General features: G+C 43.8%; 1 protein-coding gene across 2 annotated transcripts in view; it reads right to left on the reverse strand.

The window, feature by feature from the left end:
* Positions 1–22,327, reverse strand: part of inpp5f (inositol polyphosphate-5-phosphatase F) — a 267,473-nt gene that overhangs the window by 164,732 nt on the left and 80,414 nt on the right. The window contains exon 2 of one of the 2 annotated variants that reach the window (XM_072239522.1): positions 9,438–9,518. The exons of the other annotated variant lie outside the window; for it this stretch is intronic. Coding sequence (XP_072095623.1) covers positions 9,438–9,518 — 81 coding nt within the window. The remainder of the gene's footprint in view (positions 1–9,437; positions 9,519–22,327) is intronic. 2 annotated transcript variants of the gene reach the window in all.

Below are 22,327 nucleotides of genomic sequence, written 5' to 3' on the forward strand. Positions count from 1 at the left end.
CAAAAAGAGCTCTAGATACAAGAAATATTATGTCATATTATCATCATCATCACTATGTGCCATGTCCTATGATGAGGGCAATTATGGTCTTTCCATGATAATTAGGAAGGTTTCCTGACACAATACGTAGATCAGCTTAGAAGAGGAGAGGCTGTACTTGATCTGGTATTGGGAAATGAACCTGGACAGGAGTCAGGTCTCTCAGCGGGTTGTGTTTTTTTTACTTTGGAGATAGTGATCACAATTCTGTCTCCTTTACCATAGCATCGGACAGGGATAGGAACAGAGAACTTAGGAAAGTGTTTAATTGGAGTAAGGGGAAATATGAAACTACCAGGCAGTAACTTGGAAGCATAAATTGGGAACAGATGTTCTCAGGGAAATGTATGGCAGAAATGTGGCAAATGTTCAAGGGATATTTGGATAGCATTCTGCACAGGTACGTTGCAATGAGACAGGGAAAGGATGGTAGGGTCCAGGAACCATGGTGTACAAAGGCTGTTGAAAATCCAGTCAAGAAGAAAAGAAGAGCTTATGAAAGGTTCAAAAAACTAGGTAATGATAGAGATCTAGAAGGTTATAAGGCTAGTAGGAAAGAGCTTAAGAATGAAATTAGGAAAGCCAGAAGGGGCCATGAGAAGGCCTTGGCGAGCAGGATTAAGGAAAACCCCAAGGCATTCTACCAGTATGTGAAGAGCAAGAGGACAAGACGTGAGAGAATAGGACCAATCAAGTGTGACAGTGGAAAAGTGTGTATGGAACCGGAGCAGATAGCAGAGATACTTAATGAATACTTTGCTTCAGTATTCACTACGGAAAAGGATCTAGGCGACTGTAGGGATGACACAGCAGATTGAAAAGCTTGAGCTTAAGAAAGAGGATGTGCTGGAGCTTTTGGAAAGCATCAAGTTGGATAAGTCTCCGGGACCAGATGAGGTGCACCCCAGGCTACTGTGGGAGGCGAGGGAGGAGATTGCTGAGCCTCTGGCGATGATCTTTGCATCATCAGTGGGGACGGGAGAGGTTCTGGAGAATTGGAGGGTTGCAGATGTTGTTCCCTTATTCAAGAAAGGGAGCAGAGATAGTCCGGGAAATTAAAGACCATGGAGTCTTAATTCCGTGGTTATTAAGTTGATGGAGACGATCCTGAGAGGCAGGATTTATGAACATTTGGAGAGGCACAAGATGATTAGGAATAGTCAGCATGGTTTTGTCAAAGGCAGGTCGTGCCTTACGAGCCTGATCGAATTTTTTTTGAGGATATGACTAAACACATTGATGAAGGTAGAGCCGTAGCTGCAGTGTATATGGATTTCAGCAAGGCATAAGGTACCCCATGCAAGGCTTATTGAGAAAGTAAGGAGGCATGGGATCCATGGGGACCTTGCTTTGTAGATCCAGAACTAACCTGCCCACGGAAGGCAAAGAGTGGCTGTAGACGGGTCATATTCTGCATGGAGGTACAGAGGAGATGTCAGGGGTAAGTTGTTTTGTTTTTTTTTATATAACACAGAGAGCGGTGAGTGCGTGGAATGGGCTGCCAGCGACGGTGGTGGAGGCGGATATGATAGGGTCTTTTAAGAGACTCCTAGATAGGGACATGGAGCTTAGAAAAATAGAGGGCTTTGGGTAACCTTAGGTAACTTCTAAGTAAGTACATGTTTGGCACAGCATTGTGGGCCAAAGGGCCTGTATTGTGCTGTAGGCTTTCTATGTTTCTATGATTGTCCTTGGCAAGTTTTTCCACAGAAGTGGTTTGCCACTGCCTTCTTCTGGGCAGTGTCTGCACAAGACAGGTGACCCCAGCCATTGTTAATTCTCTTCAGAGATTGTCTGCCTGGTGTCAGTGGGCTCGTAAACCGGACTTGCGATATGCACCAACTGCTCATACGACATCCCACCACCAGCTCCCATGGCTTCACGTGACTCAGATCGGAGGCAGCTGAGGTGGTGCTACAACCTTGCCCAAGGGTGACCAGCAGGCTAGCAGAGGGAAAGAGCACCTTACACCTCCTTTGGTAGAGGAGGATTTCCAGCACACCACCCAATCATGATTCAATCACGTTACAGCTGTACAAACTGTTGGTGAGACCGCACTTAGAACATAGTGTGCAGTTGTGATTGACGTACTACAGGAATGACGTGATTAAACTCGAGAGGGTGCAGCCAACATTCATAAGACGAGACGAGAATGTCACATTCTCGTTATAACTAGATAGACTAGATCGACCGGGACTGTTGTCCTTGAGCGAAGGAGACTAAGGGGTGTCTCAGAGGTAGTTAAAATCATGAGAGTCATGAGATCATGTATTGCCACAGAGAGTGTGGTGGAATGAATTGCAAGGCAAAGTGGCAGGGCAGGTATAAGTACATTTAAGACGCTTGTAAAAGTTTGTGTATCAGAAAGGTTGAGAGAAATACGTATATGTCAAATGCAGACAGATTGGACTAGCTTCTCAAGAAGGTACCTTGGTCAGTTCGGCAGAAGGGCATGTTCCATGATGTACAAATTAATGACTGTAAATACTTGCTTCTGTCTCTCAGAATGGCCTGCACGTTGTGTACTCATGGTTGCTATCAGAGGTCTCAGGACTCACACCACCAGGTTCAGGAACAGTTATTACCCCTCAACCATCAGGCTCTTGAACCAGAGGGGATAACTTCATTCAATTTCAATTGCCCACATCATCCCACAACCCATGGACTTACTTTCAAGGACTCTTCACCGCATGTTCTCAAAATTTATTGTTTAATTATTTATTATTATTCCTTTCATTTTGTATTTGAACCGTTTGTCTTTTGCACACTGGTTGAACGTCTGAGTTGGCATGGTCTTTCATTGATTCTGTTATGGTTATAATTCTATTATAGATTTATTGAGTATGCCCACATGAAAATGAATCTCAGGGTAGTATAAGGTGACATATCTGTCATTTGATAGTAAATTTATTATGGGCAGCGTGGTAGCATTGTGGTTAGCACAACACTTTACAATACAGGCAACCTGTATTCCCACCATTGCTCACAAGGAATTTGTACGTTCTCCCCGTGACTGCACATGTTTCCCCTGGTGTTCCAGTTTCCTCCCACAGTTCAAAGACCTACTGGTTGGTAGGTTAATAGTTCTGTGATTGGGCTATGATTAAATCATGGGGTTTGCTGGGAGTCGCAGCTCAAAAGACTAGAAGGGCCTATCCCGCGCTGTAGCTCAATAAATATATAAATAAAATTAAATTTTTAAAAATACATAAAACTTGGTCAACACAGCATTTGCAGAAACTAGTAATTTACATATAAATAAACAGTCCAATCAAAGAGCAACAAAGGGGAATAAATTTGATTTGATCTTCCCTTGTTCCTTTTCACAAAATCTTCATCACTGAGTTACGTCTGCTTGAAACTGTTTATTTTGATGCACATACTGCTGCAGTCCTCATTGTAATCCACTCCATTATTCAGTAAACAATAAAGAAAAACCTTCACACGACTTTCGGCCAAATCATCAAATTACACTTCGGTCAAAAAACTGGCCATTATATGGATGATATTTCTTTGGAAACCCAAGACACTTACATATTAATATGAAGTAGACTATGGAATTTGGTTACATCTTCAATAATACTCTAAGTAAACAGTTTCAAAGCTTCACCTAAATATCATTTGAGAAAATTAAATGTACAGATAACACTTCAGCCGATCAGTCTGAAGAAACTAGCCATGCACTCACTGCTGTACAATGCGCGTGTTACATTACTTCAGCAGGTCAGCACTACTATTATTTTGGGGGAGAAAAAAGTCACTGATTAGTTATGATATGAAGGAACTTCCAATTATCACCTCTCACATATGGACTGCATTCTCTGGATGCATTCCTTTTGTCACCTTGTGACTATCTCAGACATCCCACTCTGCAAAAACTCATTTCAGGGAGGTAGCACCATCAATTTGCGGGAGACTCCCGGAACTTCCGGGAGAGGTGGGATGTCTGCTATCTGTCAATTCAGGTGATCGGAAGACATTCTGTGTTAAGGTGTAAAATCAGTTGAATTGCACATCTATTTGAGAGGTCAAGTTAAGAGGCCGATAGGGTCGTGGTTAGCACAACGCTTTACAGCACAAGCAACTCGAGTTCAGTTCCTGCTGCTGTCTGTAAGGAGTTTGTACGTTCTCCCAGTGACCACGTGGGTTTCCTCCGGGTACTCCGGTTTCCTCCCACAGTCCAAAGACGTACCGGTTGATAGGTTACCTGGTCATTGTAAATTGTCCCGTGATAAGGCTAGGATTAAATCGGGGCATTGCTGAGCAGCTCGAAGGGCCAGAAAGGCCCATTCTGCGCTGTATCTCAATAAATATCCATTTAAAATTCTGGCTGCAAGCTCCAGACTGCCTGTTTTCCATAAATATCAGAAGCTCCACACGTCACTGCTCTGGTACGCATGATGCTCATTGAAGGTTTTGAATTCAATAAGGTAGCGTGAGAAAAGTTGTAAGCAGAGGAGATTCTGCAGATGCTGGAAATCCAGAGAAACACAAAATGCTGGAGGAACCCAACAGGTCAGGTAGCATCTATGGTCGAGACCCTTCATCAAGACTGGAAAGGAAGGGGGAAGATGCTTGCCATCTTTACCCTTCCTTTCCAGTCCTGCGGAAGAGTCTTGGTTCAAAATGTTGACAATCTATTCCTTTCCATTGATGCTGTCCAACCTGGTGAGTTCCTCCAGCAATTTGTTTGTATTAGGAAAAGTTATGCTAGTCCAGGGATCAACATTCTTGTAATATCTGATCTGAGTGAGTGAGTTGCTTATGGTTTAAATTCTAGAGTTCGCATGAAACAGAACCTACAGATATCGGAACTGAGCTGTAGTTCTAGGCCCATTGTTCCTTCCCGTGCCTTGTGGTGTAGCCTTGCCGTCTCTTTAGCATTTTATGCTTTTTTTTTAAAACAAGGTCGAGTTGCTAGCTCAACGCTCAACCCAGCACGGATGGAAAACATGCAAGGAGCTGGCTGGGTTTGAACCCTGAACCACTCGCCTCGAAGTCCAGTGCAGATGCCACTATGCCACCAGCCCTAGTCCAAGTCTAGGGGTTAGGAGTTATACTGTCATGGCCACGGCCTAGTAGGAACTGCACAGTAGCGTACCAGTCAGTGTAACGTTATTACAGCACAGCAACCAGAGCTTAATTCTGCGGCTCTCTATTAAGAGTTTTTTCTCTTTGTGACCACATGATTTCCTCCAGGTGCTCCAGATTTCCCTCCACCTTCCAAAAGCATGCAGGTTAGTAAATTAATTGGTCACATGGGCATAGTTGGGTAGCGTAGGATCACTGGGCCAGAAGAGCCGGTTACCATGCTGTTTCTATAGGGGTGTATGGGGTATGCAGGGAGGAGTAGCACCTCTGGCAAGGGGGCTTGTCGTATCCATACTTGGGCGGCTCATTCACCTTTGAGCTCCACCAGATACTTAGCTCTCAGCTCATGCGATAGCAGCCATATCCTGCTCCAGCAGGACGGCCAACTCAGATGAGGGTAGCTGGCAGCTTCTATCCCGGTGAGACAGGAACTTGCCTGTCCTAGCATGTGAAGTCATCTCCGGTAGACTGGGCGGACGAGATCTACAGTGAGATCCAAAGGCCAGGAAAGTGGTACTGCAACGCTCCGTGGACAGCAAAGGGCACAGAAAAAGTCACAGTCGTCCCATTGCAACAAAGGAAGACCCCAGTTCGTGATGATTACTACCGGACTTCCAAGGCCGAGAGAGTGGAACTGCCCCAATGCAATGACTTCTCCACTTTAGAATCTCTCCTGATATTGTTGGATATGACAGAAAACCAACATCTATGAAATAAATCAGTTTTCTTCTGTCTCAGGAATTAAACTATGCCTTCCACTCAGATGGAGTGACAAATCCCATTTTCCAGCCAGCAAAGGGATAACATAACTCACTGCCCCAGGGGTACTGTAGCCTGAGAAATCCATTATTTCTGCTCTGGTGCAATTTGTAATTTCATCTTCTCTCAAGATGTCTGCTTTCTAAGTGGTGACCAAGCTGCTGGAGTAGACATTTCTCACAACCAAAATAAAATCAAGCACAATTTTAACACATTTTGTTTTTGAAGAGCTCCAAGGCAGCATAGCGGTTAGCACGATGCCATTACAGCTTGGGGAATTTGGAGCTCAGTTCTGGCGCTGTTCTGTAAGGAATCTCTGTACATCCTCCCGGCAGAATGAGTGGATTTCCCCCAGGTGATCCCATTTCCTCCCACAATCCAAAGACGTGCTGGGTAGGTTAATTAGTCGTTGTAAATTGTCCCGTGATAAGGTTAGGGTTAATTGGGGTTGTCGGGGTTGCTGGGGCAGCGCAGCTTGAAGGACCAGAAGGTGTATCACTAAATAAAGATAAGATCATCTGAAATATGAAATGTATTCTCAGGAGTTACATGCTATAGAAATCATTAGGGTTATACGACAGTCGCTCTGACTTCACTACAAAATTCAACGGGGACTATGTTATATGCATTTTTACAAAACCAAGCTCTCACAAAGTCTTAGTGGATCTATCCTATCATTAGACAGCAACTGTATACTATGCAGCCTATGGCCAGGTTACCAGCATTTCTCTATTTAACAGCATACATGATAATAGCTGATACCGGAAGATGGTATCCGTTTTACCAAGTAACTATGACAAAATGTTATCACTTCATATCTTTACAACTGTAAAAGTACGAACAATGTATGGCAAGAGAAAATTTTCATTGAGAATGCAAAGAAACCAGACACCCGATATACTAATCCCCTGCTGCGATGCAGGTAATACCACTTTCCAGCTACAGTACATTGGGCCTTGTCCAGTTTGCCTACCGCTTAAACCAGTCCACAGATGATGCCATAGCCTCGGTCCTCCACTGTCTCCTATCCCAACTCAGAAATGATGCCTCATACACCAGGCTGTTGTGCATCGAATTCAGCTCGGCGTTTAACACAATCTTCCCTCAGAGGATGGTGGGTAAACTGTCCTCACTGGGACTCAAAACCCTTCTCTGTAACTGGATCTTGGACTTCTTGATGGGAAGACCCCGGTCAGTCTGAGTGGGCAGTGACGCCTGAAGCTCCAGCTCAGGGCACTGAACAGGGGTGACCCCAGGGTTGTGTACTTCATCCGCTAGTGACTCACGACTGCACTGCCAGATCCAGCTCAAACTGCATCATTGAGTTCGCTGAATACTACAGCGGTTGGCCTTATCAGCAAGAATGATAAGTCGGCATACAGAGAGAAGGTACAGAGGCTTGTCAAACAGTATGAGAACAAACATCCTGAGCCTCAATGTAGACAAGATTCACCAGGATCTCCCTCTCTCCTTTATTTGTGACATTTACCAGGAGCATTGTATACAAAGGGCCAAAGCATTGTTGAAGATCCATACACCCATCCTATGCAGCACTGCCAGGGAAGTGGTACAGGAGCTTCAAGACCAGGATTGCCAGCTTCTTCCCTCAGGCCATGACACAAATGAGTACCCTACCACCACAAAGGTCTCATTACCAGGAGAGCAAGCTGTTTACCTGTATGGTGCACTACATACATTCTGAATTATATTTTAATAAGTTATTTGTGGTAATAATTTGTTTTAATAACCCACACAGGTGGGTTGCTGGTGCCTTAAAATCAGACACTTCAGGCAGATGTGGCTTGTCAGCTCACGATTGGCAGCTCATCTAGGAGAAGGAAAACTCTGATCTCAAACCTCTGCTGCCTTGCAGCTATACCCACTCATGGGGAAGGTTTCGGGAGTAAACCCCGAGGGGAAAAATCCAGAGCTGGAGTCCTATGTTGAGTTCAACACTGATTGGCAACTCCTGCGACACCGCTGGTGCCAAACTGCATCGGTCTCAGCTGTTCCTTTGGGTCATCAGATGTGCGGAGAGGGGGAGCTTGTTACCTGGGCAACAGCTTGGATGCACATCCATAGTCAACTCTGTTTTGCCCAACTTCTAACATCTTCATCAATTCAAATATTTCTGCAATTGCCCTTCCTGAACTTTAATAAATACCTTGGCCAAAAAGGAAAGTAGATGCTTTTTCTGCTTGCTTAATTTTTTTTTGCAGTGAACATCTTCTGAAATTCACAGCTCAACTTTAACAGCAAGTTACAATTTTCAATTTAAAATCCAAATGACAAATGCCATATTTGTGGGTGACAGAAAGGTCTGTCAGCCAATATTTATTTATTTGAGAGAGCAAGAAAATGCCAGAAACACTCAATAGATAACGTAGTATAGCACAGGCCTTTCAGCATGCAGAAAATACCAAATTAATCTGCCTGCACGTGATCTATAATCACCCCATACCCTGTCAATCTAATGCCTCAAAATGCTGCTGCCCTATCCGCCTCCACCAACTTCCCCAGCACCTTGTTCCATGCACAAGTCACTTCGCACTTTAGTGTAAGGGTATTCATCGGGTACGTCAAAAAAACAAACTTACAAAAATTAGTGAATATAGTGAAAGAAAAATGCCACCATTTACAAGATGATATCTACCAGAAAACACAACAATAGCGCCATACTCATTCTTATCCAGTGTGAGCTCCTGCAGCCCTGATCCCTCCCTCACTTTCTGAAGACGAAGAACTCCTTTATTTTGGCACCAGGACATACCATCTTTACTGTGTAGTCTTAAGCCAACGAAGTTAGCTTAAGACTACACAGGAATTAGAATATGATGCACCCCACACTATAGTTACAAAACCAACAGAAGTATCTAACTTAAATATAGTACACAAAGAACATATACACACTTACACATCCCCATTACTAAAGAAATGGAATGTTCTAGTGTGTATGGAGGGAAAGGCACAAGAAAGCCAACCCGAGCACATCAGCTCAGTTGAGAATTAAACTAAACTTTGGTGTCTGACTCTGAATGTATGTAGCATTGCGGAGGGACAACAGTGGGTGTACTGAGGAAGACACTGAGGTGCGTGCACTCACCACAACACCAGAATGACAAGGCAACGTTTGTGTGTGAGTGAATGCACGTGCAAGGAGTGTGTTTATCATCATCTCAGTTATAGACTTTCAACAAAAAAAATACACAAACCTGTTAAAAAATCTGACTTAAAAATTCCATGCAACAGATTTGTTGAGCAGATTTCACATTGTATTCTTTCAAAAGCATTCTAATCCCATACTCTACAAAGCACTGTTTAATGTTTCAATGCTGAGAATCTGGAAATAAAAATATTACTTCCAAGTTTAGTTTCTAACTTTATTATTGTTTATTCCTCTCCATAGATGCTGCCTGACCTGCTGAGTTCCTCTAGCATTTTGTGTGTGCTGCTCTAGACTCACAGCAACTGCAGAATCTCGTGTTCAGTCTGCAACTGTCCGATCACCTTGCCAATGAGCAACTTAGCCCCAGTGAGTAACATCTTACCTGTATGAAGCTGAATCTTCCCGATGACTCCTTCCACCAGACCGAGGCAAATAGGGTTCCAGGCCAGCAGCAAATCAGTGGCTGGTAACAAGAAAATATTTATTAGTCCATACGCAAAACAGCTGAACAGTGCAATAAACGGAAGTATTAATGAGAACGATCAGAACTGTCAGAGTGGCTGGAGTAATGCTCTAAATTATACTGCTCTTGGTGTATTCACAGCAAAGTGATGTATTAGACCACAATAAATGTCTTGGCTTCAAACATACAGCAATCATTTTTCACCAAAACCTGCAGGCAACATTGTCAATGATCATTTTTTTAAACTAACAGGGATAGATTTAACTTCAAAAACAAGATTAAGTAGTCAGAGTAATTACAGGGTTAAAGAGGAATTGCACAAACAATGAATTAGGCATTCACTATATGTATTAAATATTCAAAATATATATGAAAATATGGACATGATGCATATTCCATGACTTGACAGAATATAACCCATCTATTCCATTATAAATCTGTAACAAATTTTGCTTTACTTATACAACGAGTCTCAAATATAACTAACAATCCCTGTCTAATTAGGAATCATTTTTTAAAACATACAATGAGATGTACAACCACGACCTCGGCCATGTGCATTGCTGGAACTCCTTGTAGTACTAAAGGCAAAAACTCCACCACGGACAGCCCCAAGCTCAGCTGCGAAAGGGGGTAGGTTGGACACGTGGCTAGCTACCCCATCCCCTATAACCCCAGCGCTACAGAAACGCCAACGGGTGCTCCAAAGGCGTCATCCCTGGCAGAGGAAGGATCTTCGATGAGCTACACATGAAGACTGGCCCAAGACAGAGGACTTTGATGAGCTGCTGACGGCAGCCTAGGCCCAAGCAGAGTGACAGGCTCGAGAACAAGACGTCATGTATATCTAAGGCAGAGGTTGATAGATTCGTGATTCGTCACGGCATGAACGGATATGGGGAGAAAGTAGGAGGATGGGGTTGAGTGGGAAAATGGATCAGCCATGATGAAATGAAGGAGCAGACTTGATGGGCCAACTGGCCTAATCCTGTTCCTATATCTTACAGTCTTATGGTCTAAAAACTACCCCAACCCAACTGAAGACGTATTTATAACAGATTTGGGAAACGAATATCTGCAACCACCATACAAAGCACGAGGCTAAAAGGAAATCAAATAAATGAGGAGACTGAATTATTTTATACAGACAAGTCTCTTAGTCAAGCCTGCCTCAGGGCTTCAGCAGTGGAAAAAACTGTAAATTATCCTGTCATGATCAGCAAGAACTGGCTGCGTGCCCTTCCATCAGTCCAAGGGCACAATGATAAACCAGCCAACAGGAACAATTTGTTACCCATGAAACAGTAGCACACCCCACCTCAGCTCTTTGAAAATGGGTTGTTGAGAAACAGGCTATACAATACATCGGTCTTAAGGCATTGGAATTCTAACACGCCAGGGGACGAATAAAAGAATGGGTCCCATTGTTAACAATAATGAATGTTTGCACCGTCCACAATACCAATTTTTCTGCTGGGATGACAACTAGTCACAGAAGTGCACAAAACAAGAGATGAAGAGTCATTCAACCAAATTCCACCTTTGACATACAGGCCTACTTGGCACCGTCCATCATGTACACACATACCCATATTCCCAAAACATGTGATTAAGACTATAAGATATAGCACCAGAATTAGGTCATTTGGCCCATCAAGTCCGTTCTACCATTTCATCATGACCGATCCATTTTCCCTCTCAGCCCCAGTCTCCCACCTTCTCCTCAAATCCCTTCATGCCCTGCTTAATTAAGAATCTATCAACCTCTGCCTTAAATACACCCAATGACTTGGCCTCCACAGCTGCCCCTGACAACAAATTCTGGCTAAAGAAATTCCTCCTCATCTCCACTCTAAAAGGACAGTTCTCTTTTTTGAGGCTGTCCTCTCTCCCACCATAGGAAACATCCTCTCCTCATCCACCATATCAATAGATTTCAATGAAATTATCCTCATTCTTCTGAATTCCAGTGAGTAGATGCCCAGAGCCATCAAACGCTCTTCAGATGACAAGCCTTTCAACTCAGAATCATTTTCATCAACCTTCTTTGAACCTGCTCCAATGTCAGCACATCCTTTCTTAGGTAAGAGGCCCAAAACTGCTCACAATACTCCAAGAGAGTTCTCATCAGTGTTTTATAAAGCCTCAACATTACGTCCTTGTTTTTATATTCTCGTCCTCTCATAATGAATGCTAACGTTACATTTGCCTTCCTCACCACAGACTCAACCTCCAAATTAACCTTTAGGGAATCCTACACAAGCACTCTGAAGTCCCCTTGCACCTCAGATTTTTGAATTTTCTCCACTTAGAAAATAGTCTGTGCTTTTATTTCTGTGCATGACCATACATTTCCCAATACTGTATTCCATCTGTCACTTCTTTGTCCATTCTCCTAATCTGTCTTTCTATAGTCTCTCTACTTCCTCAAATCTACCTACCCCTTCACCCATCTTCATATCATCCAGAAACTTGGCCACAAAGCTGTCAATTCCATCATCCAAATCATTGATGTGTAATGTATTAAGATCTCATCTTTGTTAATTATGTTGCTGTTCCTTTCCGCACCTTGTGGTGCATCGAGTGGCAACCTTGCCATTTCTTTACCATTTTTGTGGGGTTTTTTTTTACGAGGTCAAGTTGTTAGCTCAGCACTCAACCCAGCACCGATGGAAAGCATGCAGGAGCCAGCCGGATCCGAACCTAGGACCACTCACCTCAAAGTCCAGTGCAGGATACCACTATGCCACTACACATCCTTGCAAGGCAGAACCTTTTATGTCCCTACTGCTGCTTGTTTAGACCAATTCTTCATCTCCCTTCAACCCTTTCATCAGCTACTCCTACTCCCCCCTCAGTTTTTGACCGTGCTTCCAGAAAGCCCATTCTATTTAATCATCATCATCATCATGTGCCATGACTTGGCAATCGTGGTCTTTCCATCACCATTATTGTTCTTGGCAAATTTTTCTACAAAAGTGGTTTTACCATTGTATTCTTCTGGGCAGTGTCTTTACAAGATGGACGACCCCAGCCATTATCAATACCCTTCAGAGATTGTCTGCCTGGCATCAGTGGTCACATAACCAGGACTTGTGAGATACACCAGCTGCTCATACGACCATCCACCACCTGCTCCCATGGCTTCAAGTGGCTGAGCAGGTGCTACACCTTGCCCAAGGGTGACCTGCAGGCTAGCAGAGGGAAGGAGTGCCTCACACCTCATTTGGTAGAGACGTATCTCCAACCTGCCAACCAGCCGTTCAGTTTAGGCCTCTCAATTTCATACCCACCAGCACAAAGATCATCATCCCATCTCACCCCCCCCAATCTTTCCTTACAACTAAAAGTCCTGACAACATTCCCATACAGCAATAAACAATCCCCAGATCAAACAGCACCTGCAGGAGGAAAGGAACGGTTGACCTTTCAGGTTGAAACTTTGCATCAGGATAGAGTCTCGTGGTTTCAAAATGCACCTAGATCTCTTCACACAACATTCAATGCAATCCTAAATCATATAGCCACAACCATCAGGTAGGAGATGGAGAGGCCTGAAGGCACACACTCAGCGATTCAGAACAGCTTCTTCCCCTCTGCCATCTGATTCCTGAATGGACTTTGAAGCTTTGGACACTACCTCACTTTTTTAATATACAGTATTTCTGTTTTTGCCCATTTTTAAATAATCTATTCAATATACGTAATTGATTTACTTGTTTATTTATTATTATTTTTCTTTCCCTCTGCTAGATTATGTACTGCATTAAACTGCTGCTGCTAAGTAACAAATTTCACATCACATGCCAGTGATAATAAATCCGCTTCTGATTGCACTCAAGCATTGATGAAATTAGCACTGCTCACAGTCCTGGCATTGGTTCCGTGCTCTGCTTTGCAGCTAAAGGAAAGCATGCCATGTCTATTTAATCACCTGATTGACCACTCTTGCCAAGAATCTATGGACACGCATTCCAAGGTCTCTCTGCTCCACTACACCACTATGGTCCACTTATTTGCATATTCCCTTGTCACACTTTTCCAAATACATTCCCTCACATTCCGCTATTAACTCACTTGACTAACCACTCTTGCCAAGCATCCATAGACATGCATTCAATTCAATGGTTCAGTTTATCAAGAGTATGCATACAGAATACAACCTGAAATTCTTACTCTTCACAGACATCCACAAAACAGGGCAACCCCCCCCCGCCCCAAAATATATGACAGAAACATCAAAACCGCAAAGCCCCCCCCCACAAGCAGCAGCAAAAGCATTAACCCTCTCCTCCCCTACTTGCTCCAGCAAAAGCACTGAGCCCTTCTCCCCGCTAACCATGCAAGCAATTGCAAAGTCCCCAAACAGCCCTTGATTTAGAGTCCACCAGGAAACTACAGTCCATAACCCAGCACTTCAGTATCTCAATCAGGCTCTGTCTTGCTCGCAAGGGAGAGAGAGGTCGCTTCTGCAACAAACCAAGAGTGGGACGCCGCCAGCTCGCGGTTTCGATGTTACAATCTGCTGCATCGCTTCTCCCAGTCTGGGGTGGGAGGTGGGGGAAGGGGGGGGGGAAGAGTCCTTTCTGCAAGGTTTCTCAGCTCCTCTACACCACTATGCTCCACTTGCTTACACATTCCCAAATACATTCCCTCACACTCCAGTCCACCTGATTCAATCCAATGTTAACTTTATTTGGAGATACAGCACAGTAACAGGCCATTTCGGCCACTGCTGACGAAATACACCCCACGTGACCAATTAACCTACTAACCTGTCCCCCTTTAGGTGGAAGGAACCCAGCGCAGCTGGGGGGAACTGAGAAGGTCACAGAGAGAATGTACAAATTCCTTACAGACAGCAGCGTAATTGAACCCAGAGCGTTGGTTACGCTAACTGCTACACTACCATGCTGCCCATTTGCCAACCAATGCCTAAACAATTTACATATCTCTTATTGTTTATTTTTTGGCGTGTGCCTGCGTGCATGCGAGTCTGTGTTTGTGCGTCTACATGTGCGTGCGTCCGTGATGATATCTTTTTCATGGCTTTTACAAGGCGCAGAGCGAGAGAGAGACTGCGTGGCACGCCACTCCTCACACAGACATTCTTCGCAGTATTTTTCCCTTTTGTTTTACGAGGTCAAGTTGTGATCTCAACACCCAACCCGGCACGGATGGAAAGCATACTCGGGAGCGGACCCGACTGGTTTCGAACCCGGGAACCTCCGCTCCCGGGTCCAGCGCCAATGTCATTGTACCACCAGCCGCCTCACATATATTTAATTTTAATGGTCAAAGAGGATAGAATGTGATAGAAACTTCAAATGGTTCCAGTTATTATCAGAGAATTTATACATTATACAACCTGAAATTCTTGTTCTTCGCAGACATCCATGAAAAACAGAAGAGTACCCCAAAGAATAAGTGCCATTAAGAATATTAGAACCTCAAAGCTCCCTCTCCCGCCTCCCATGCACAAGCAGCAGCAAAGCATCAACCTTCCCCCTCCCTCACTTAATTCAGCAAAAAGCAGCAGCTCCCACCACCCACCAAGCAAACAAGTAGCAAAAGCCCAGAAGTGGCAATTAACTAGCAAGCTCTTTGCAGGTGGCACAAGGTGATTACCCAATCTGTTTTTGGCTCCCTCATTGTCGAGAACACAATATAAGCATTGAATTCAGGATATTTGCAATGCAAATCAGCACTGGGAAGGTGTGTTCAGAGCCCCATGATTGAAGAGGATGTGGAACGACGGGTGTGGCATCTCTTGCAATTGCAGGAAAGGTAGACCAAGCTTCCTGAAGGGGACCACCCTTCATTAATGCTGGAAGGAGAGGAGACGGGGAGATGTAACATATTCAAAGTGAGGGAAATTACAAAGGATATTTGTTGTATGAGTACGTTGATGGGTTAATAAAAAGAGAAGGTGGTATACCCTTATTCTGGGTGGGATAAGAGGTGGTGAGAGAAATAGTTATGGAACTAGAACAACATTGTTGTGAACCTCCAACTGTGGCAAAGGAACAGGCCGCCGTTGTGTGAAGAAGGCAGACGTATCTGAGGCACTGGTGCTGAAGACAGAAAAGGTGGTTAAATTTCTGTTCAAGAGCAGCAAGCAGCACCACAGGTCACCAGAGAAAGATGAGGTGATTACAAATGAAATGGGATGTGGTTGACATTCCTTGCTGGTTGCTAAATTTTAGAACCAATAACACTGAAGTTCAGGTAGGGAAATTACAACTACAGATTAACAAAATAACGTTGCGGCTGAGTCAACATAACAGAATCAGACAAGAAGATACTGAAGGTTAAAGAGCAGAAAATTAAGTGTCAACCCAGTAATATATTTATCCAGTGGTGCCCAAATGAAGCCCTTCTGGTGATAGGTGGGGAACAAAGTAATATCTGGTCTTCATTAATACGGATGTAAAATTCACAATCCACATGAATGCAAAAGAACATCTATAGAGTAGAGTACAGGAGATCCACAGTAACTACCAGTTCATTGCATAAATAGCAAACCCCTTTCTCTGTGCTTCTCTGCATCTCTGCGGAAATCAGAATCAGGTTTAATATCACAGGCAACACGCAAAATGTTGGAGGAACTCAGCAAGCCTGGCAGCATCTATGGAAAAGAGTAAACAGTCGTCATTTACTGAAACATCGGCTGACGGATCTCGGCTTGAAGTGTCGACTGTTTGCTCTTTTCCACAGATGCTGCCTGACCTGCTGAGTTCCTCCAGCATTTTGTGTGCGCTGCTTTGGATTTCCAGCATCTGCAGATTTTTTTTTGTTTTTTGCACAATGCAGTACATAGTAATAGAGAAAAATCTGTGAATTAAGTAGGTAGTACAGCTACTTACTTATTATGGTGCAACTACTTTGTGTAAAACCCTCCCCTTTTCCTAACCATGATTCCCCTCACCCTACCTCCTTCCAACTTTCAGGCCACAATGGAGACCCATATCAGAATCAGGTTTATCGTCACTCACATATGTCATGAAATTTTTTTCTTTTGCTACAACAGCAGTACAGTGCAATACATAAAATTACTGCAGAACTGCATAAATGTCTTAGGCACCCTAGCTATACATATGTGCCTAAGACTTTTCAACAGGACTGCACATTGAAAAATTAACAGGGTGAGCACAGCTTTTTATTTTGTCAATGTGGAAAGAAAACTTAAAAAACTAGAGGGCTCAGGTTTAAGGTGACAGAAGAAAAACTTCAAAGGGACTTGAGGGGCAACTTCACACACGGTGGTGCGGATATAGAACTAACCTCTTGCCAAGCAATTCTTGCACTGCGCACAGCCCACTCCCTCCCCTATTAACAAGTAATTTCAACCAGTAAATTACAGTCATTACTACATACTGTTTGGAAATTTCCTTGTGTCACTGCAAGGTCTTTTGTCTACTGCTTAAAAAACTATCGTCCTCTGGCTTTTACCCCTCTGACAACAAGAATAGTTTCTTCAGAATCACTTTGCCAAAACCTGACTCTGAACCCCTCAGTCGAATTGCCTCCCAACCACCTCTGCTCCAAGTACATTCCCAACTTCTCCAACCTGTCATTAACACCCTCTACCTTGAGGGATCGTAAATCATACAATCTTACAGATAATTTAGACTTTATTAAAGATTTTCCAATTGCAATTGGAGCCAGCAAGAAACCCATGCCCACTAGGACTGTATAACATACCTTTTAAGGTGTTAGGACTATACTAGGGATTCCGAGGAACTGCATCAAGCATATACTCACACCAAAGCCGGCTGGTGGTAGGGACTGTCAAGAACATAGCGGCTGTTAGAAACCAAGCACGTGGATCACACACCTTTAGATCCAACCCAATAATAATGTTCAAAGTCAAAGAAATGTATTTGATCCTTTATTAAACAGCTTGCAAAACAAACAATGAAGCAATAAAGCTAATTAAACTAAAGCTAGTGATATTAAATCTAATTAAGTGTGCTTAAGTGGAATTAAACAGTCAACAGAAAACATACCAGGCTATCCCTAGCTCCAACTCACCCCAACCTAAAGCATGAATACGTAACTAAACTCTTGGCTTTTTCAACACCCCCACCCACATGACTAACTACCAAAATAAACGTGCAGCACAGAATACAATGCAAATAGAAAACATGGCCCCTACGAAGAGGATGCAGAGGGGCTTCAGGGAGATTCCGACAAGTTCAGTGAATAGGCAAAAGCATGGCAGATGGAATGGAATGTGGAAAACTGCAAGGACATCAACTCTGGTAGAAAAAAGGAAAGCAAGTTTGCTTAAAAATAGATTTGAAAGGTGTTGGTGTTTTGAGGGAACCTGGCTATCCTTCTGCACGCACTGCTGAATGTGTAGGTACAGTAAGAGCTTTAGAAGACAAATTGTACATTATATAAGATGAGCAACACACATCAAAGTTGCTGGTGAACGCAGCAGACCAAGCAGCATCTGTAGGAAGAGGTGCAGTCGACGTTTCAGGCCGAGACCCTTCGTCAGGACTAACTGAAGGAAGAGTGTGTAAGGGATTTGAAAGTTGGAGTGGGAGGGGGAGATCCAAAATGATAGGAGAAGACAGGAGGGGGAGGGATGGAGCCAAGAGCTGGACAGGTGATAGGCAAAAGGGATACAAGAGGATCATGGGACAGGAGGTCTGGGAAGAAAGACAAGGGGGTGGGGACCCAGAGGATGGACAAGAGGTATATTCAGAGGGACAGAGGGAGAAAAAGGAGAGTGAGAGAAAGAATGTGTGCATAAAAATAAGTAACAGATGGGGTATGAGGGGGAGGTGGGGCATCAGCGGAAGTTAGAGAAGTCGATGTTCATGCCATCAGGTTGGAGGCTACCCAGAAGGAATATAAGGTGTTGTTCCTCCAACCTGAGTGTGGCTTCATCTTTACAGTAGAGGAGGCCGTGGAGAGACATGTCAGAATGGGAATGGGATGTGGAATTAAAATGTGTGGCCACTGGGAGATCCTGCTTTCTCTGGCGGACAGAGCGTAGGTGTTCAGCAAAGCGGTCTCCCAGTCTGCGTCGGGTCTCGCCAATATATAAAAGGCCACATCGGGAGCACCGGACACAGTATATCACCCCAGTCGACTTTAAGGTGAAATGTCGCCTCACCTGGAAGGACTGTTTGGGGCCCTGAATGGTGGTAAGGGAGGAAGTGTAAGGGCATGTGTAGCACTTGTTCCGCTTACACAGATAAGTGCCAGGAGGGAGATCAGTGGGGAGGGATGGGGGGGACGAATGGACAAGGGAGTTGTGTAGGAAACGATCCCTGCGGAATGCAGAGAGAGGCAGGGAGGGAAAGATGTGCATAGTGGTGGGATAGTGGTGACCCTTACACTTCCTCCCTTACCACCATTCAGGGCCCCAAACAGTCCTTCCAGGTGAGGCGACACTTCACCTGTGAGTCGACTGGGGTGATATACTGCGTCCGGTGCTCCCGATGTGGCCTTTTATATATTGGCGAGACCCGACGCAGACTGGGAGACCGCTTTGCTGAACATCTACGCTCTGTCCGCCAGAGAAAGCAGGATCTCCCAGTGGCCACACATTTTAATTCCACATCCCATTCCCATTCTGACATCTCTATCCACGGTCTCCTCTACTGTAAAGATGAAGCCACACTCAGGTTGGAGGAACAACACCTTATATTCCGTCTGGGTAGCCTCCAACCTGATGGCATGAACATCGACTTCTCTAACTTCCGCTAAGGCCCCACCTCCCCCTCATACCCCATCTGTTACTTATTTTTATGCACACATTCTTTCTCTCACTCTCCTTTTTCTCCCTCTGTCCCTCTGAATATACCTCTTGCCCATCCCCTGGGTCCCCCCCCCCCTTGTCTTTCTTCCCAGACCTCCTGTCCCATGATCCTCTCGTATCCCCTTTTGCCTATCACCTGTCCAGCTCTTGGTTCCATCCCTCCCCCTCCTGTCTTCTCCTATCATTTTGGATCTCCCCCTCCCCCTCCAACTTTCATATCCCTTACACACTCTTCCTTCAGTTAGTCCTGACGAAGGGTCTTGGCCTGAAACGTCGACTGCACCTCTTCCTACAGATGCTGCTTGGCCTGCTGTGTTCACCAGCAACTTTGATGTGTGTTGCTTGAATTTCCAGCATCTGCAGAATTCCTGTTGTTTGCAATTATATAAGATGATGTGCTGCTACAAACAACCTGCACCAATTATATTGCACCATGTTCACTCTGCGCCTGAAATATTGTATAGAGGACTGAACTCCCCACTCTGCTATCAAAGACTGCTGCAAAGGTTCACCAGATTGAGACAGATTGTGTTACAAAGAGATTAAGCAGATTGGGTCCATGTTCTTCATTTTTTGCAATTTAATACCAGCTTGTTTTCTCTTTCCAACAAAGGGTCTCTTTCCACAGATGCTGCCTGACCTTCTGACTGTTTCCACCATTTTCTGTATTTCAGATTCCAAGCATATCCAGTCTTAAAAAAAATTTTTTTCAATTGGAATTATGCTTGCTTAGAGCTAGCAGAGTGAGAGCTCTTTGAAGTATATAAAATACATATGGAACTTGACAGGGTAGAACAGGAAAGATACTTTCACTGGCTGTGTAAAGCAGGGGGTCCCAACCATGGAAGAAGATGGCGCCAGTGAACAACTTGAGCAAGGGCGACATTCTCAAGACGGTTTACAAAGCTACCCCTTTCATTTCTTCTACTTCCTTTTACTTCAAATGTTGCTTTGCTACCGTTGGATCCAATTATCTAGTCTGGTGGTGTGTTTTTAGGCCGATCGAGTAATCTCCAAGAGGGTTATGATCAAACCCTGTGGCATGGGAGTCAGGAGGCCTGGAGATGGGGCTTATTGAGTGGTGCTGTATTTAGGAAAGGCTGAATGGTCTACTCCCATTTCTGTTCTTCACTTTCTTACATTAGGTTCCGTTCACATCAAGAAACAAATTATTTTAGTATGATCTGCCCTTCACAATTCCTTTTACCATGACTTGGATTGCATCTTATTTCAATGGTAAAGTAAACAGAGGAACTTGCTTTGTACTTGGCTTCTCTCCCCTAATCTCCTTCTGCTCACCTTAGTCAACCCCAATTCTCAATCTTCTCATTCATCACTGTAGTAGACTTTTGACAGTGTTTCTGAAAATCTTTTGTGATCTTTTCTCTAGTCAATCTAATTTGGCAAAATTGTCATGATATTACATTGTCACACATTCCCTTTACCTTCTTTCTCTTATTCACTTCATTGAGTGAGCTCTGTGTTTCGACATTCTACCTTTCTTCCTGCTTGGAACGTACTCAAACCAAAGAATTCTGATTCCAACAGATTTCTTTAACGTACCTTTGCTCTACGCCCTTTCCAATCAACCCAATGACGCTATCATCATTATGCTTCCCTGTTGTGTGAAATCCACACCAGCATTAGGGACACCACACCACTGACAACTGATTAAAGGCATACTTATATTCAGAGTCTTAAACCCAAAGACCAAATATCCCATCCTATAGATGCTGCCTGACCTGCTGCATTCCACCAGCATTTTGTGTGTTGTTGACCAAATACAAGAACTCACTAGCCATTGAGATTAAATCTGCTTCTTGGTAAACAAAGGGAAGCCATTTTTCTGACCAAGTTCTAGACTTGAATGTTGGTTCTAGAGCCTGTGTGATCCCAGGCTCTCACTTCTTCAGGGTTTTGGTGAGGAATTAAATGTCTAATCCAAGATCTCTAACCTATTGTTTCTGAACTCCTCTAACCACACAGTACCATATTCATAGTCCAGTCCAGTGCAACCCATTGTTTTGGTTAATTTTGTCCCGAAGCTGATCTACTGGCTAATCATAAACACAAGAGAGTGAGAGAGAGTCCTGAAGAACTGGCTCAACGCAAAGCATTGCTAGTTTATTCATTCCCATAGATACTACCCGACCTGTTGAATTCCTCCAGCATTTTCTGTGCATTTCTACTGGCTGATATTATCTTCATTTTCCAAGTCAGGTTGTATACCATCCTAGTTATAAGTACTGAGCTAATCAACCAGACAAGATTGAAATTATTTTCTCCTAACAATTCACACAGAGATCTCAATGGTAATACAGGTCTGGTGGTCTTATGACTCATCACTTAGCTTTAGTTCTCTTATTACCACGGTAAACTCCAGCTCTTCCGTCTGCTGCTGAAAGCCACTGAGAATGATGAATAATGGTGCATTGTTTCTCATCTCACTACAGACAGCTGATGACTGTCAAATTAAGTTTAAATTCTCAGAAAGCAGGAAATCTTTCCACTTTATGGTTACCATTTAGTAAAGCTGAGAAAATGTTACTTTGGTGATTATTAGCCATTCCAGTAATATTTCAGGGATTATTAACTGACATCAATTTCAGTTCAAAACAATTTCTGATTCAAAATCCAGGAGATTCAACCTTTCATTACTAATCTCCGTTATTCTTTAGATGTTCTTGGAGAACCTTCAAGAGGACCACAACCTTGTCACTGGGTTTGGAGGCTTGCGTGCCTCAATGACCCAGAGAGCTATGTTGGCTGGAGTCAGGACCTTGTTCTTTGATTGTTAGTAGAGTTCCCTGTGCCAAACAGGTCAAAGAGTAGAGGCCAAACTAAGAGTCATCCACCAGTTCTCCAGGTTCAAGGGTTCAGCTCAAAGCTAACAATCCTGACTGGTCAAAAAACAATTGTTAGAGAAACAGCAATGAAGAATCCTTCTATATTTGTGTGAGACAGTATAGAAAGGAGGACCCGGAACCACACCTGGGACACAACAGAGAAGATGGCCAAGGGCAGACAGAGA

This window comes from Mobula birostris, chromosome 21 (genome assembly GCF_030028105.1).
Source record: "Mobula birostris isolate sMobBir1 chromosome 21, sMobBir1.hap1, whole genome shotgun sequence".
Lineage (NCBI taxonomy): Eukaryota > Metazoa > Chordata > Chondrichthyes > Myliobatiformes > Myliobatidae > Mobula > Mobula birostris.